Raw genomic sequence first — 15,637 nt, forward strand, 5'->3', positions numbered from 1 at the left:
TGTCCAATCTTCGGTTTTGGAGTTACGGTAGATATAGCGTGACACGGCAGCAACTATTATATATTCTGTGACGGCAGATTGAGCATCGACAAAGGCGCGGCGCCACCTGTTATCATTTAGTTTCAAATATCACTTAGGTTGATATAAGCGCCATCTCTTGCACATTACCGGAGTATAAGTCCCAATTTGATAACAGCGTCATCTATCTTGCACAAATGTAAAAAAAACATAGACAATTAGGTCTTGATTAATTCCACTCATACCATGTCCAATCAGAAACAAGTAAGAGGGCGCTAGTTGCCAGGAGAAATTTGACTTTGACATGTCAGTCAACGAAACGAAACGAGTTTTCCCAACGGCTCCGGTGTCTAAACGTCATGCTGTAATGGCGAAGAAATAAATCGCATTCGCAGCGGGCATTGTAATTCCGTGACCTTGCGTCGTCATAGTCAATTGTGTTGTTATGATCACACTTTAACACCGGTGCTTCTGTTTACAAGTTATCAATTTTGGAGTCGTAGTTTACTAGTATTGTTAAGCCGCTCGATCCTGTGTTTTATTAGATTCTGAATAGAATCTGAGCTTAGTGATATTGAAGTTAAGTGGCTTGAAGGTTTCGCTGATTCGTCGCTAGTTAAACTGGCCTTTTGTTTGAGTGGAAATCAACCCACGCCACCTAATAAACCGACTCCTACGCTAGCCCCTGATGCTAACTGAGTCGCCGTAGGACCTGACAATGGAACAGAAATGCGGACGAAAAAACGTCTCCGACAACACTTTATAGCTTCCTGAGCGTGATATTTCGTATGTTAAGTGTTAATTGATCAGAAATTTCGTAAATTCGTATGTTAAGAGTTTTGTGTGAACAATCAAGGTTGATCGCCGAAGCCCCGAAATATAATGTGATGAATAGTTTAGTGGGAAAATCCTATTTATATCGTGTAAGTAACTCTTCTATTATATATTTCAGTCATACAATTAAGTGCCTAAATATTAGCACATCCTCATTCTTCCCTCCCCTCCATCTGAAATACATTTTCTGTAGAGTTGCAGCTTTCTAACTAGTGTTCTTTTAAGGAAACATGACTAAATGTAACATATATATCCACTTACATAAACCCACACAAGAAGTTGAATCACTGCTGCATAAACTAGAGCTTAAAACACACATGTACATGTGAGAAAAAATATAAATGTGCCTAAAAGACCTTGAATTTTCAATTCTTTTTCTTCTTGCTTTGTAGCAATGTCAGTAAAATATTTATTTTTGCTCTAAAAGGTGCTGTCCTTTACTGTTAATAACTAGATATACTTATAATTATAATTTATAATTATATTGTACTTCAGAAATTGTTTATGTTTTCCCATTAGAAGTAACGTCAAATAGAGGCATAAGTAAAGTTTTAAATTATTTGTATTTAATTTCAGTATTTATTCCATTTCAAGAAAATACCGTATCATTATCATTTCTAACTAATTGCCAATTATGATAAGGCTGGATAGATATAATAATGTTACAAAACAATGTCCAAAAACTGTGATTTCTTGTATCATTCTTCTGTACTATACTGTAATTCCTTTATTTCTAACAACTAAACAATACCATCTTTACTGTAAGGGCACATGGGGCCCGTCCCCAGGGCACCCAACTCAGGGGGCCCTCAAAAGGCTGATATATATTATTTGCAGGTGGTAGGACCTTGTGCAAGGTCCGCCCGGATTGCTACCACTATCTTGCTCGCTAATCCTGCTGTGAAGCAGCAGTGCTTGCACTGTTGTGTTTCGGCGTGGAGAGTAAGACAGCCGGTGAAATTACTGGCACTTGAGTTATCCCATCTTAGGCCTCTAGGTTGGCAACGCATCTGCAATACCCCTGGTGTTGCAGATGTTTTTGGGCGGTGGTGATCTCTTACCATCAGGAGACCCATTTGCTTGTTTGCCATCCAGTCAAATAAAAAATAAAAAAAAATATATTTTTCTAATTTATTCCAACAAATAATTATATTATAATAGGAAAAATTGCTTAAAAGAAATCCCATAAATCAGTAGGTATCTTGATCATACTTGCACAGTCAACGTCATAAATAAGTAATCATTTCTGTACCTTAGTTGCTTTCAGTTGTTACACAATTTTGTATGGCTCTTTAAACATGATGTTAAAGTGATAAGGTACAAAAGTGATCACTTATTTATGACATTGACTGTACATGATGATTTTCAATCAGGTGATCAGGAATAACAAAAAGCGATAATGACAGTCATACTGAATAACTTTTCCCATGGGACCAGTACGAAAATCGGGAAAAAAATCCCTGGTTTCATTCATTGAGGCTGGTGAGGTGATATTCTATGAAATAACTGTTTTTTTTACAGTATGACCGTCTTTATCGCTTTTTGTTATTCCTGATCACCAATTAAAAATCATCCTGTATATATGCATATTTGATTTTATGTGTTAAATTCCAAAAGGGCCCCAAGTTCTTGTGGGCTTCAGGGCCCCCCCGCATGGCCAACGATGGTCCTTAACCACACAACACATTCAAAGATAACTTATTTAAATTACTTTACTTCTAAAAGTGTTGAGAGTATGATTGTAAACTGTGATATAGAGAGAGAAATGTCACCATCATCATCATTATCATCAATTATCATTGCTGTGACAATTGGTATTAAAACCCAATTGGATAAATTCAGTAGAATTAAATTCGTCATATTTGGGGGAAAAAAATGAAAAATGTTATTGTACAGTCGCCATCATATATTTCAGAGCGGCCAAGGTAGTCAAAAATATCGGAGCATGCACCTTATCCTCAAGGTATTAGAGTACAAGCTCCAATATTTTTGATCACTTTGGCTGCTCCGAAATATCTGATAGCGACTGTACATAAAAACCTACAGCAAAAAACTAGGCATTAGCTCCTATACTAAGGGTCCTGTGTTACAGTGATTTATCATGGTGATAGTAAAAATAAACTCACTTTTCCTTTCTTCACAACATATCTGGTCATTGAAGTCCAAAAAAAAATTTACAAGAGCACAAAACTCTCCAATTGAAGACCTAAGCACACAAAAGGTAAAGACAATATTTTCATTTAATTTCAGACTAAGTCATCTATGTAAAGCATCAAGCCTAAATTTATATACTCCATCGATGCAACCTGCAAACATCTAGACTAAGAGGATATGTCAGCCTGCTGAGCAGTTAATTATTCAAGATAAAGAAAACGGCAGCAATCCTCTGCTACAAAGTGAGAATGGATGAAAGTGATGTCATAATATCATCCACGGAAATCATAAAAGGTAAATTATACCATTATTATAATTATCTGCTTTATTCTGTGTGTAGCGCAGCAAAAACTTTTGCTAACGCTGTTACAATGCAATGCCGTAAAAATACACTAGTGGTGATTTAATGATACTACTTGTACAATCAGTTTTTCTAGTATCTAGACTTTCATTGTCTACAGGCAAACCCTACTAACTAACTAACCTAATTAGAGTTACTAGGTGCAGTCGAACCATTTGATTCCTGATCCACCATAGAATGTGCTCACAGCAAGTGTCATAATGAATTCCCTTGTCAAACAATGCAATGTCACTATGACTTCAAGTGTACTATTTTTTTTTTTATTCAACTGGATGACAAACGAGCAAGTGGGTCTCCTGATGGTAAGAGATCACCACCGCTCATATACATCTGCAACGCCAGGGGTATTGCAGATGCGTTGCCAGCCTAGAGGCCTAAGATTTGTCACTATCCTGCATAAACAATCAAATTATAATAATAATAATTATTAATTAGAGTCTTAAAGTATCTCCATACAAAATGTCATCTACAAAAATCAGTTCAGCAGTTAAAGCAGTTTAGATATAAAGAGAACACCAAAACTTTCGTATTTATAATAGTAGTATACATATACATGTAATCTGCTCTGTGACATTACTTTATAATTATAGTCAGCTTTTGTGTGCTTGTAAGTAATTGGTAAGTACTTAATTTGATACTACCTACCACCTAGGTAGCTTGTGTTAACAGAAGCAGTAATTAACTCACATTCTTTATTACTTATAATCTTTACCCATTTTAAATGATATTTTTGTTTTATCAGCAGTATGTTTGCCCAATGACATCTGAGATTTTTTTAAAACAACATGAAATATAATTAATTACTGAACTAATATTAAATTTCCTCAGGATCACATAAATATATTGTTTCAATAAAAAAACTGGCCACAATTGTATAAAAATGTATAGATAGATAGAAGATAGATTTATTTATTACCTAATGAAAAATACATTATAAATACATGTCAGGTAATTATAAGAAATTCAAAAAAAACAGACGAAACTCCTTTTTCAAAAATATGGAGAGAAAGAAATGAAATAAAAATACTTTATTTACAGTCCCAAAAGTACCATCACCAAATATAAGAAAAGTATATTTGTAAATGTTTCCAACTGAATGTAAATAGTAAATGCCACATGATTAAATACCACCCACATGTGCTTTTTATTTTAGCCACCTGCGGTGGCTACTGTAGGTATATCTTCATTTTTTAAATTCCTTTGACCGTGAAGTTGGCTTGGCATGTTACTGGGAAAATGTTGATGCAATTGCACTTGCTCAGTTAGTCACATATTCGAACAAACATGACTGTTAAGTGCATAAACTGTTTTAAATGTTTGATATTTTCGCTCATCTAATAGAATAATGGCTTATTTACTAAAGCACAAGTTTTAGGGGCTGTTTCACCATCCATTGATTAGCGTTAACGGACCGTTAAATGTGATGCCGTCACCGTCTATTCGAACAAAACAAATAGAGACGGCATCACACCTAACCGCCAGTTAACACTAATCAATGGATGGTGAAACAGCCCCTTAGACTGAATTTATGTTTTGATATCTTTAAATTACTTTCTAGTATAATCGTGAAAAGAAAAAGCAATTGTGTTAATATTCTGTTGGCTGAACGTATTGTTTATTGCAAAAAAATCTCAGATGTGTTTTTAAATTTGTTTCCATAGATCTATGATATCGACTGTGGCTACTATTTAAAAATTACTTGTATTAAAATAGCGTAGGTGTCGATTCGAACGAGTGTACTATACTATATCCCAGCATTCATAAACTAGCCTATAACATTACAAACTTAACTTTGCGCTCGCGCGAAACTGCAGCGAGCATTGTCCCGTACAAACCTGTTGGTGCCTTTTGATACTGCCGCTGTGTTCAGCTGCAGCTGGTAAGTTTGTCGAACTGCCGACCTTCACGGTTAGTTCTGAGCGATGTAGTGTGAAATTGCGTTAACGTATCGGATCTTGTTAGTCTATTTTACATATTTTTTGCGCAGTTTTAAAATAAAAAAATGTAAACAGACAAACCAACGTGAGAATCAACTGATGGTAGCAATCTCCGCTCCGCCGACTATAGACACTCGCAACTTCTTGGGAATAACTTGTGTGTTGTCAACTTTTTTGGAAATAATTCCTTTTTGAAGGCCAATAAACGGACAGACACGCGTCTGATCCTATGAGGGTTCCGTTTTTTCCTGTTGACACACGAAACCCTTAAAGGTTTTCATTCCAAGAAAACTAACAGAAAATATTATAAAAGCGAAATGGTTCGCTGATATAAATTGGGGCGAATAGTCAAAGAGCTAGAAGCACTAACTTAACCTTTATTACATAGCCTATTAGGCTGCCAACGGCAAATACTTTAGAAGTCTGTAGGCGTAAGTAAGTACTACTATTAGTTCTTAAAAGGTTTACTTTCATAAATATTCCGAAACGCTATCAATATTTTTACTTACCAAACCAGCTTTGTAACGCGGCTTCGCCTCCGTGTAGAAAAATAAATTAAAATAATATTTAAAAATATAATAAATAAGTTGTTCTGGTAAAAATAAAAATTTTTAATACAAGCTTTTTTTTTGCTGACTGTACTTTTTGTTGACTGTACTTGTATTGTCACCCAAACTACATTTGCATACCAAATTTCAAGTCAATGCAATTAACCGTTGTAGAGTTCCATCCTGCGGAGACGATCCTGGCCGGACTACCAGGATGTCACTACCAGATTATTGTATAGTCACGCATCTTACATAAGTGTACCAAATTTCAAGTCAATCCAAGTACTGGAAGTTGGTCTAATTAAACTTGCAAGATTTGACTACAGACAGACAGACAGACTGCGGGGTAGTTGAAACTATATAAAAGCTTGTAAAATGTTTTTATTTCAAAAATACAGTTGGTTGCAAAGTACCTATTACGATTTATTATTTATATTATAAATTATTAGTTATATATTACTACTAGCTGTTGCCCGCGACTCTGTCCGCGTAGAAGTAAGAAAAATAGTTTACGTGGCACGGAATGCCGAGGACCTGGGTTCGATTCCCAGCGCTGGTCTATTTTTCTGGTTTTTCTGTGCATCTATGTTTCAGTTTGTATTTTCGATATGGGTTTTACGGGATGACCGTAAAAGAAAAAAAAATTGGAGTTGAAATAAAAATACAAAAAGACTCCAAAAACCAATCTTAATTTGATTGCTTAATAACGACATCTCTTGTCCGGGTGAGCGGTTAGTTCCAATGGAATGCTGAAAGTTTCTCGATGAGGGCTACAGCATAGATGTCGCAAGTGTCGCTGCTTAAGTGACTAAATAAGAAACAAACACGCTGAGATATATGTGATGCATAGGAGAAATTCGTGTCTGTACCTCTGTCCAGTGGTGGTGTAGCGGTATAGCACGTGGCACGGAATGCCGAGGACCTGGGTTCGATTCCCAGCGCTGCTCTATTTTCTGGTTTTCTGTGCATCTATGTTTCAGTTTGTATTTTCGATATGGGTTTTACGGGATGACCGTAAAAAGTAACAAAATTTGAAGTTGAAATAAAAATACAAAAAGACTCCAAAAACCAATCTTAAATAGTTTACGTCCAATTCTCAGACCTACCTTACTATATACGCAAAAAAAAATCTTAAACGTCGGTCAAGCCATTTCGGAGGAGTTTGGTTACAAACACTGTGACACAAGAATTTTATATATTAGAAGATTAAAAGAAGACTTGAAATTTAAAAAAAAACCTCAAAATTGAGTTTGAACGTTGCCGCTTAAATTTAAGTTATTTTCCGGGAGATTTTTTACTTATTGTGAGTTGGGAGGACATGCAAAAATTCGGGAGAATCTCTCCACGTTCGGACCATCTGGCTACCTTATCCATTTAACCATATCCTTTTATTTAATTTAGCAAAAACATCTACGTCAAAAACCAACAATTTGTATTCTAATTAATGTTTGCATTGCAACCTTCGCTGTTCAACCAGTGCCATAAATACAAATTACAATTCCACATATAGCCCAATGTAAACGAAAGACGAATAAATATTACCTAATTTCCTATGCGAATCAAATCGGAGGCAATACGATATTGCGCTAAACAATAAAGGCTTATATGTTCCTTAAATACTTGTGCGTATACGCCGCTTCGGATAATACGACGGCAAGGCATATCGTAAATAGCTCGTCGAGTAAACTCCATAGCTCTTACATTATGATTTATGTTGGCGTATAACTGTTACATTGTGTTCTCAAGTTAAATCTAAGTTTTATTGCCCTTGTAACGAGATTCTTGCTAGTCGTAATTTAATTTTGCTTACAGATTTCGGACGTTAAATTTGATATGCAGTTTTTTTTAACGTTCTTTAAAAAATGCGTAATGTATGCCTTTCTGTCCGTCCGTCTGTTTGACTGTTGAGAGTTGAGACCCCTTTTCTAAGGAACGCGTAGATGAAGTTGAAATTTATGTCATACTCAGGTCTTGGAGTTGTGAAAATATTGAGTTTCTGAGTTCATATTCACTGTTGTGTTTCGGCGTGGAGAGTAAGACAGCCGGTGAAATTACTGGCACTTGAGGTATCCCATCTTAGGCCTCTAGGTTGCAACGCATCTGCAATACCCTGGTGTTGCAGATGTTTATGGGCGGTGGTGATCTCTTACCATCAGGAGACCCACTTGCTCGTTTGCCATCCAGTCGAATAAAAAAAAAAAAAAATATTAATTACGATTTAAAGATACTAAAGGTGTGTTGGTTGTTGTTTTGTCAAACTTAGAACCTAAAATTGCTAAAAGTGGCTCCGAAGCGGTAACGTTTCGTGTGCTCTGCCTACCCCATTTGGAAATACAGGCGTGATGTTTGTGTGTGTTTTTATGTAAAGACTGGGAATCGAACATAAATATTAGTTCGTTTTTAAAGAATATAAAAGTCTATCACGAATATTTATTAGAGTAAACACATTAACTTATTAAAAAGAGTCTATCAGACCAATTTTTATGGAATAATTTAAAAAACTAACAAAAATGCAACGTTGCCAGCTCAGCAGGTATAAACGCTCTTAAGTCTGTTATACAAAGTCAGGGATTACGAGTATAGCTAGTTTAATATTCTTACACAAATCGCAGACCAATTTGATAGCTAAAACTTAAATCTACTTAAAATTGTACACTATGATAAATTCGAAACATCGACCATTTCTCAAGGCAACGACTTAATCATAAACTTATGCAAAACATAACACTCTTTCAAAGTATTTCCATATTCTGGAAGAACTTGGAAATCACATGTCTAAAGACAATCGGTAAGTTTGGATGGGTCGCGTGAAAAAGTTGATATTTCAGGACATGACAACCTCGCCCCTGCGGTGTCGTCCTTTTCTAACTTATGGCGGTAGATAAGGATGGCGCGTCCGGGGGTGTCTCGGGTGTTTAGGGCCGACTGTAAATTCGTATGCGGTAACCAAGAGGTTCTCAAACTTGAGGCTTATCGCGATATCATCGTTTTAATTTCGCACTCATTCTTAGTTACACTGTTTAGCACATTTCAGTAAGAAATTAAATGCTTAGAAATAAAATTTTCTCTTAAAGTACTTGAAAAAAAAAATCTGGAAAACTAATAACGTAAAAATTGTTAATATCAGTTGAAAATTAAAGAAGATACGAGCGAATGCATTGCAGTTTGCATTCCAGCTCTTGTTGGATTTTTTTGTGTGGACTTTCTATGGTCGTCTTCCCGTATGATATGTCGTGCCAGGTTTCTCTACTTGTTCAATTTTTAACATCCGTTTAGGATTTTTTTTTAAATTTTCAAACAATTCTCCTACAACTCTGTTGATATATTTTAACAATTAAATTGGTTGGTTTTTCCGCGTTTTCGCTTCGCTTCTCTGGACGATCGTACATATAGGGCCTAGGCTAGCTGCCGCACGGAGTGGGCGGACACCTATTGAAAAATTGTATAAGCAGCGCTAACTGCACGCGTCAAATGCGACGGATTTTACCTGCGCCCGCTCCGTACACCCGCGCCAGCTAGCGTCGGCCCTTACAAGAGCGCCGCACAGTTTGAGGATTCCTGCATCCTTATCCTTACCTACGATCGGTGTGCATTTGAATATTCGATTTAACTTTTAATGGAGCAATCATGAAGTTTCGTACAAGTGCTTGTAGCGCTGTAAAAAGCTTGTTTAGCGCTGCGTATTTGATAGCTTATGACGACTGTTACATTTAATTGTGATTGTTAAATGAACGAGTTGTCACGTAAATTTCGTAAACATGCACTTATATTTTTACTACTTAAGCATGAGTTAGTTCTAATCAAATGTCTCTAATTGCGTCGGTTATTTTTAGTTCGTTAAATTAAAGGCGTATTTACGTATTAAGGCACGAATTCGTCAATATTTTTTTGTTAAAAATCTATATATATAAAAGAAGAAACTGACTGACTGACTGACTGACTGACTTATAGATCAACGCACAGCCCAAACCGGCTAGAAACTTGAAATTTGGAATATATGTTCCTTAATAGATGTAGACGCGCACTAAGAAAGGATTTTTTGAAATTCCCACGGGATAGGGAAATATCTAAACTTTTTTCGCTTCTTTGTTTGTAGTCGAATCTCTGAAACTATTCAGCCGATTTTAAAAATTCTTTCACCGTTAGTAAGCTACACTATCCTTGATTGATATAGGTTACTTTTTATCCGGGATAATGCAAAATTCCCGCGGGATAGAAATAAATTAATTCAATTTCGGAGCTGATTTTAAAAATTCTTTCACCGTTAGTAAGTTACACTATCCTTGATTAATATAGGTTACTTTTTATCCGGGATAATGCAAAATTCCCGCGGGATAGAAATAAATTAATTCAATTTCGGAGCTGATTTAAAAAAATCTTACATATTATGTGATATGACTATCCCCAAATGACAAAGGCAATTTTTTCTTTGGGAAATTACAAAATTCCCATGGGATAGAAACAACCGAATACAACTTCGGAGATGATTTTAAAAATTCTTTCACCAATAGAAAGCTACACTATTCCTCATTAATATAGACTACTCTTCTTCGTGAAAATGCAAAATTCCCGCGGGATAGAAATAAGTGAATTCAACTTCGGGTCTGATTTTAAAAGTTCTTTCACCAAAAGTAAGCTACAGTATTCCTGATTGACATAGGTTACGTTTTTCCGGGAAAAATAAAAATTCCCGCGGGATAGAAATAAATAAATTCAACTTTGGCACTGCTTTTAAAAATTCTTTCATATGATATAATATGACTATCCTCGATGTCAGGCCACTTTTTTTTCGAAAAATCCAAAATTCCCATGGGATAGAAAAAACTGAATTCAACTTTAGAGCAGATTTAAAAAATTCTTCCACTAATATAAAGCTACACTATTGCTAATTACTCTTCTTTGGGAAAATGCAAAATTCCCGCAGGATAGGTAGAAGTAAGTAAGACAATCCAAATTCGGAGCTAATTTTAAAGATTCTTTCACTAATAGTAATCTGCAGTATCTCTGATTGACACAGGCTGCTTTTCTACAGAAGAATGCAAAATTCCCGCAGGGTCGAAATAAGTAAATTCATCATTGGGGTTGATTTAAAAATATATTTTTACCAATTGGGAGCTACATTATTCCTGATTGGCATATGCTACTTTTCTTCAGGAAAACGTAAAATTCCCGCGGGATAGCAAAAAGTGAATTCAACTTCAGGGTTGATTTATTTATAATTCTATACCTAACTCTACCTGAACAGTACCATGACTGGCTGACTGACAGACAACGCATAGCCAAAACTACTGATGCTAAAGCTAAAGCTAAAGTAATACAGAGGTGCACTAGGGAAAGATTTTTAGAAAATCCCATGAAATAGGAAAATATCTCAACTTTGTTTGTTTCTTTGTTTGTTGGGGGTAATCTCTGAAACTACTGAGCTGATTTAAATAATTATATTGCCAATAGAAAGCTACTCGTACAATATCTCTGATGGACAGACTTCTTTTTTTTTAATTCAGAATTTCCGCAGAATAAAAATAAGTGAATTCAATTTCGGGGCAGATTTTCAAAATTCTTTCAATAATAGAAAGCTACAATATGTCTCTCATCGACAATTAAGAATATTAAAATAGATCATAACAGTAATGCATGTCCCGCGGGGACTTTACAATTTCTCGAGATACAATCCTATATCCTATAATAATATCGTGTAGGAAGTCGCCGGCAAAAGAAACGCGTAGCACTTTAACGTCTTTAACGTTTCAGCGAAACAGGGTTTCAGAGTTGGTACGAATTATGAATGATTAATTACGTATGTAGGTTGATTTTTGAATTCCAAAATGTGCACCATCTGTCTAAAACAACGTCTTACTTTATTTATATTTCCATGTAATCCTCCAAAAAATCAATCAAAACACGAAAAAAAGGATCGCAGAAAGTAAATGTATTTTAATTGTTACCCCAAATTTAATGCGAGCGAAGCCGCGGGCAAAAGCTAGTAGCTTTATATATATCGTCGATGTACTATCTTGGTTAGGAATATGTACTTATTTATTGAATTCTCATATAACTACTAAAACATTTGACCCCTAAAGGAGTATGTACTTGAAGATTAAATTAATAACTATTTGTGATATCCATGATGAATGTCATTCTGCTGATGATTTATTATTATTTATTTATTTACAACAACTTATATATATAGCATAATAGTTTGCACTAAAGCACTGAGCAAGACGAACCCGTAAGAGGATAAGAAGCATAGACAGAAATTAAACATAGGGCAGAAGTACCAGTTTTGGCCACCTTAAGCCCGGTTTTGGCCAGTTGACTTTGCAGTCATATATAAAAAGTTATAGTATTAAAATAATAATGTTTAGTGAGTTTTCAAAAGTTTATATGAAAGTTTCATAATGAAACGAATAAAGTTTATAATTATTTATTACTATAAATTTATCAAACGTATATTTAAACAATAAATGGCCATAAACGGTACAGTGGCCACAACCGGTACTTCTACGCTATTATGATCATAAGGCTATAGGCTCTGTTCATATGAATCGCGCTCCCTCTGTTTTAGTTCCTAGGGTACCTACACTTAATTAAAACCACCTAGCACCTTGAAAAGTCACGCCGTTGGAAATGCCTGAAGTAACCTTAAACTGAAGTGCACTGAAATAGCGTTTACAGCATGCGATGAGGCGCGGCCGAGTGTCAGCGTGGCCTTGGTTACGTAATGCTAAATAGGGTGTGGCACAAGCGCGGGCGGTGGGCGTACCATGCTTCTGAGAGATCTGGTAACAGCCTTTGTATTGTTCAGAACAAGTTCAATAACACTGTTTATGTATGCGATCTGGCCATGATATTTACCATGATTTATGTACTTATTCATTTTAATGATTATTTTATTTGCTTCTGCGTTTTACAAATGCAAAGGCGACGTTGTTGGTTGGTCCCGAAGAGTAGTTTCTTTATATGTATCTATTTTTATCAGCCAATAAACCTTTCTTATTCTTATTCTTAAAATTATTAAGATTTTTTTTTTAATGAAATGTGATGGGTGATGGGGAATAAGGGGATTGAAGCACGAATAACGTTATGTAATTACGTTGATATAACAAGGAAGAACGACATTACGAACTTAGCAAAACTTGTATTACGAACGGACAAACATCGTTAGAAAAACTCAAAGATCGATATCTTAAAAATGACTAAACGGATTTTAATTAAACGCAGAGCAAAGAACCACTGCAAGAAAACTTTTCTTGTGAAAAAACCGTATCGAAATCGGTACATCCGTTTGAGAGCTAAAATATCACAGTCAGACTGACTTAGGCGACAAACAAATAACACCCCTCTTTTTTTTGGGGGTTAATGATCATCATATTATGACATTGGCAGTAAATGCGATAAAGGATAATAAGGATTATACAGATTGTAATTTTTTTTTACCAGCTGACCGCTCATAAATCAGACCCCCCCACTATAGTACGGTTGCATAAGTAAAGTACCGGAACTCCATGGCAATTATAGCCACTCGTGTACATGCGAAGCTTAGACGGGGGTGGAATAGATACTTTCTGCCTTATTGCATTACCGTGTCTATCTATTCCATTACGTTTCAGACGAATTCAATTACCAGTCTTGACTTGAGATCTCTTCGATACTAGTAAAACAAAAATATAACAAAAAAATCGATTTATAAAAAACTGTGGGATTAATTATCTGTTTGTTTGAAGTCGGTGCCTCAGCACGAGCCAGTAAGAGTGGATCTATAGTCGTCTACCTTACCTACATACTATCTACTTTCAATTATTTTATACTCAACGGCACAAAATTTGGCCCACTCTACATACAAAGTTACCTTAATAGGTACATATGAGGGCCACATTTTCTGTCGCTCAGTAAGTATGTTTAAAGATAAAAAAGCTTCTAAAAAATGTTATCACGAATAGGTAATAAGCCCTAAAACGACGAGGGCCTGGAACGGCTGTCTGAATTTTTCTGTATATTCTTATCATCCTACGTGACCAGACTTAAAAATCGCGTATTGCAACAACACTATCATTTCGCAAAGAACAGGCAATTAAAACCATAACCGCAGTAATTTTGCCCGCAAACTGAATCAGAAAATGTGCTTTTACGGGGTGAGTGTACGGGGGATGGTCGTATTATGCTGTTATTTACATTTTAGTTGCATAAATGATGTTTGGTGCTGCGGTGACAATATAATGTATGCGAGGTAGGTTTAACCACGCGTAACGAAGGTTAGATTTTATAATAGTAAATACATAGATAATAACAATTATAACAACAAATGCTATACCCTACAGGGTTCATGTTAACTTTAGAGCTTATGTTACATGTATGCAATATATAATAAATAAATAAATAATTTAGATGGCAGAGACAGACTCTTGAATTTTTTTTTTCTTTTAAGATATTTGAAATGCAAAATGAATGATCAGATGAAAATGATGTGGGTATACTGTTCTTTATGTATTTTATGTACAATAAAGTGTTATGCAATATGAAACATTAAATACAAAATAAAGTTTAAAAATGAAAGAGGGATCCCCATTAGAAAATAGTGTTTTTTTAGCACTTTTTTTGTACAGAACTTTTCGTGGGCATGTTTGGTTTAGACTAGTACTTGATTAATGAATAGTTTTTTTGTACAAAACATACTTGGATTACACATTGATAATGTCAACTCACGTATGACTATGTATGTATGTGATGTACATAACCTAACCAACTTAAAAAGTTGGGAAAACCCTGGAAATTGACATTTTAAAGTCTCAAGAACGGCTGAACCAATTTCAATGAAACATAGCTAAGAAACACCGCATGGAAAGTCGCTTCGACGTAAAAAAAAAAACTGCACGGAAATCGGTCCATCCGTTGAGAGCTACGATGCCTCAGACAGACATTGGCGTCAAACTTATAACACCCTTTTTTGTGACGGGGGTTAAAAATGTCTCCTAGTGACCTTTATGCGTTACGAATGGACAAACTCACCTCTCTTAGCGCAGTAGGTATCCACCTCTTTCCATCACACAAAATATCAACCAGATAGAAAATATCACCGCTCTGGTGGAAACAGCGGAGCGGCGAGGCGAGGTAAATGAAGCGTTTCTATTGGTTAATGAAAAATACTCGTACATGCCTTGCACCAAATCCTCGCACATCTCTGTTTGAAACGCAGTCTTAAAATGCAGCAGTCACGTGTGTGTACGTGGCGTACAAAATCATAATCCTCGATCCTTCGGGCAGTCGGGTAAAAATGATGCTGATACACTTTTTTAATTTCCAGACAGACTCTACTTCGCTACTCTTAAGACGGGCTACAAGCCGAAGCCGACCAGAAACAGCAAGTACTTCCACATCGAGGATGATATCGTCTACGAAAACTTCTATTTCGACTTTGGTCCCTACCACCTGTGCCATTTGTACCAGTTCTGCAACAGGCTCAATGAGGAACTGGAGAAGAACCCTAAAAAGAAGATCGTTTTACTACACTAGTAACAATGAGACTCTTAGACTCAACGCTGCCTATCTTATTGGGAGCTATCAGGTACGTTTATATTTCTAGTCATTAACCAATAGTAGATTGATAACCAAGGGTGGAAAGTGACCCATTTTACCCGAGATTTCGTTCGAGCGCCAATAGTTCGAGGGAAATGGGTAATTTCACCCGAGTTTTTAGTGATTCGTAGCCAAAGTACATCTCACAACGATTCCATGAAGCCCAAACACGGCTTAGTTCGTTGTTATATAACAGAGTTCCGTTGCCTACC

The 15,637-nt window shown here is 35.9% G+C and overlaps 1 protein-coding gene across 1 annotated transcript; it reads left to right on the forward strand.

Moving 5' to 3' along the window:
* Nucleotides 1-340: 340 nt before the first annotated feature.
* On the forward strand, nt 341-15,362 carry LOC141438608 (dual specificity protein phosphatase CDC14A-like). Its single transcript, XM_074102474.1, has 3 exons — nt 341-941; nt 3,103-3,300; nt 15,154-15,362. Exons 2-3 carry the CDS (start codon nt 3,255-3,257, stop codon nt 15,360-15,362), a joined length of 255 nt encoding a protein of 84 aa, XP_073958575.1. The 5' UTR covers nt 341-941; nt 3,103-3,254.
* The last annotated feature ends 275 nt before the right edge of the window (nt 15,363-15,637 follow it).

This window comes from Choristoneura fumiferana, chromosome 19 (assembly GCF_025370935.1).
Source record: "Choristoneura fumiferana chromosome 19, NRCan_CFum_1, whole genome shotgun sequence".
Classification (NCBI taxonomy): domain Eukaryota; kingdom Metazoa; phylum Arthropoda; class Insecta; order Lepidoptera; family Tortricidae; genus Choristoneura; species Choristoneura fumiferana.

Excerpts from the sequence above, each read along its gene's own strand:
- LOC141438608 (XM_074102474.1), top strand. The coding sequence starts at position 3,255 with ATGGATGAAAGTGATGTCATAATATCATCCACGGAAATCATAAAAG. Across the intron at positions 3,301-15,153 it reads ATCCACGGAAATCATAAAAG|ACAGACTCTACTTCGCTACT; the intron begins GTAAATTATACC and ends TTTAATTTCCAG.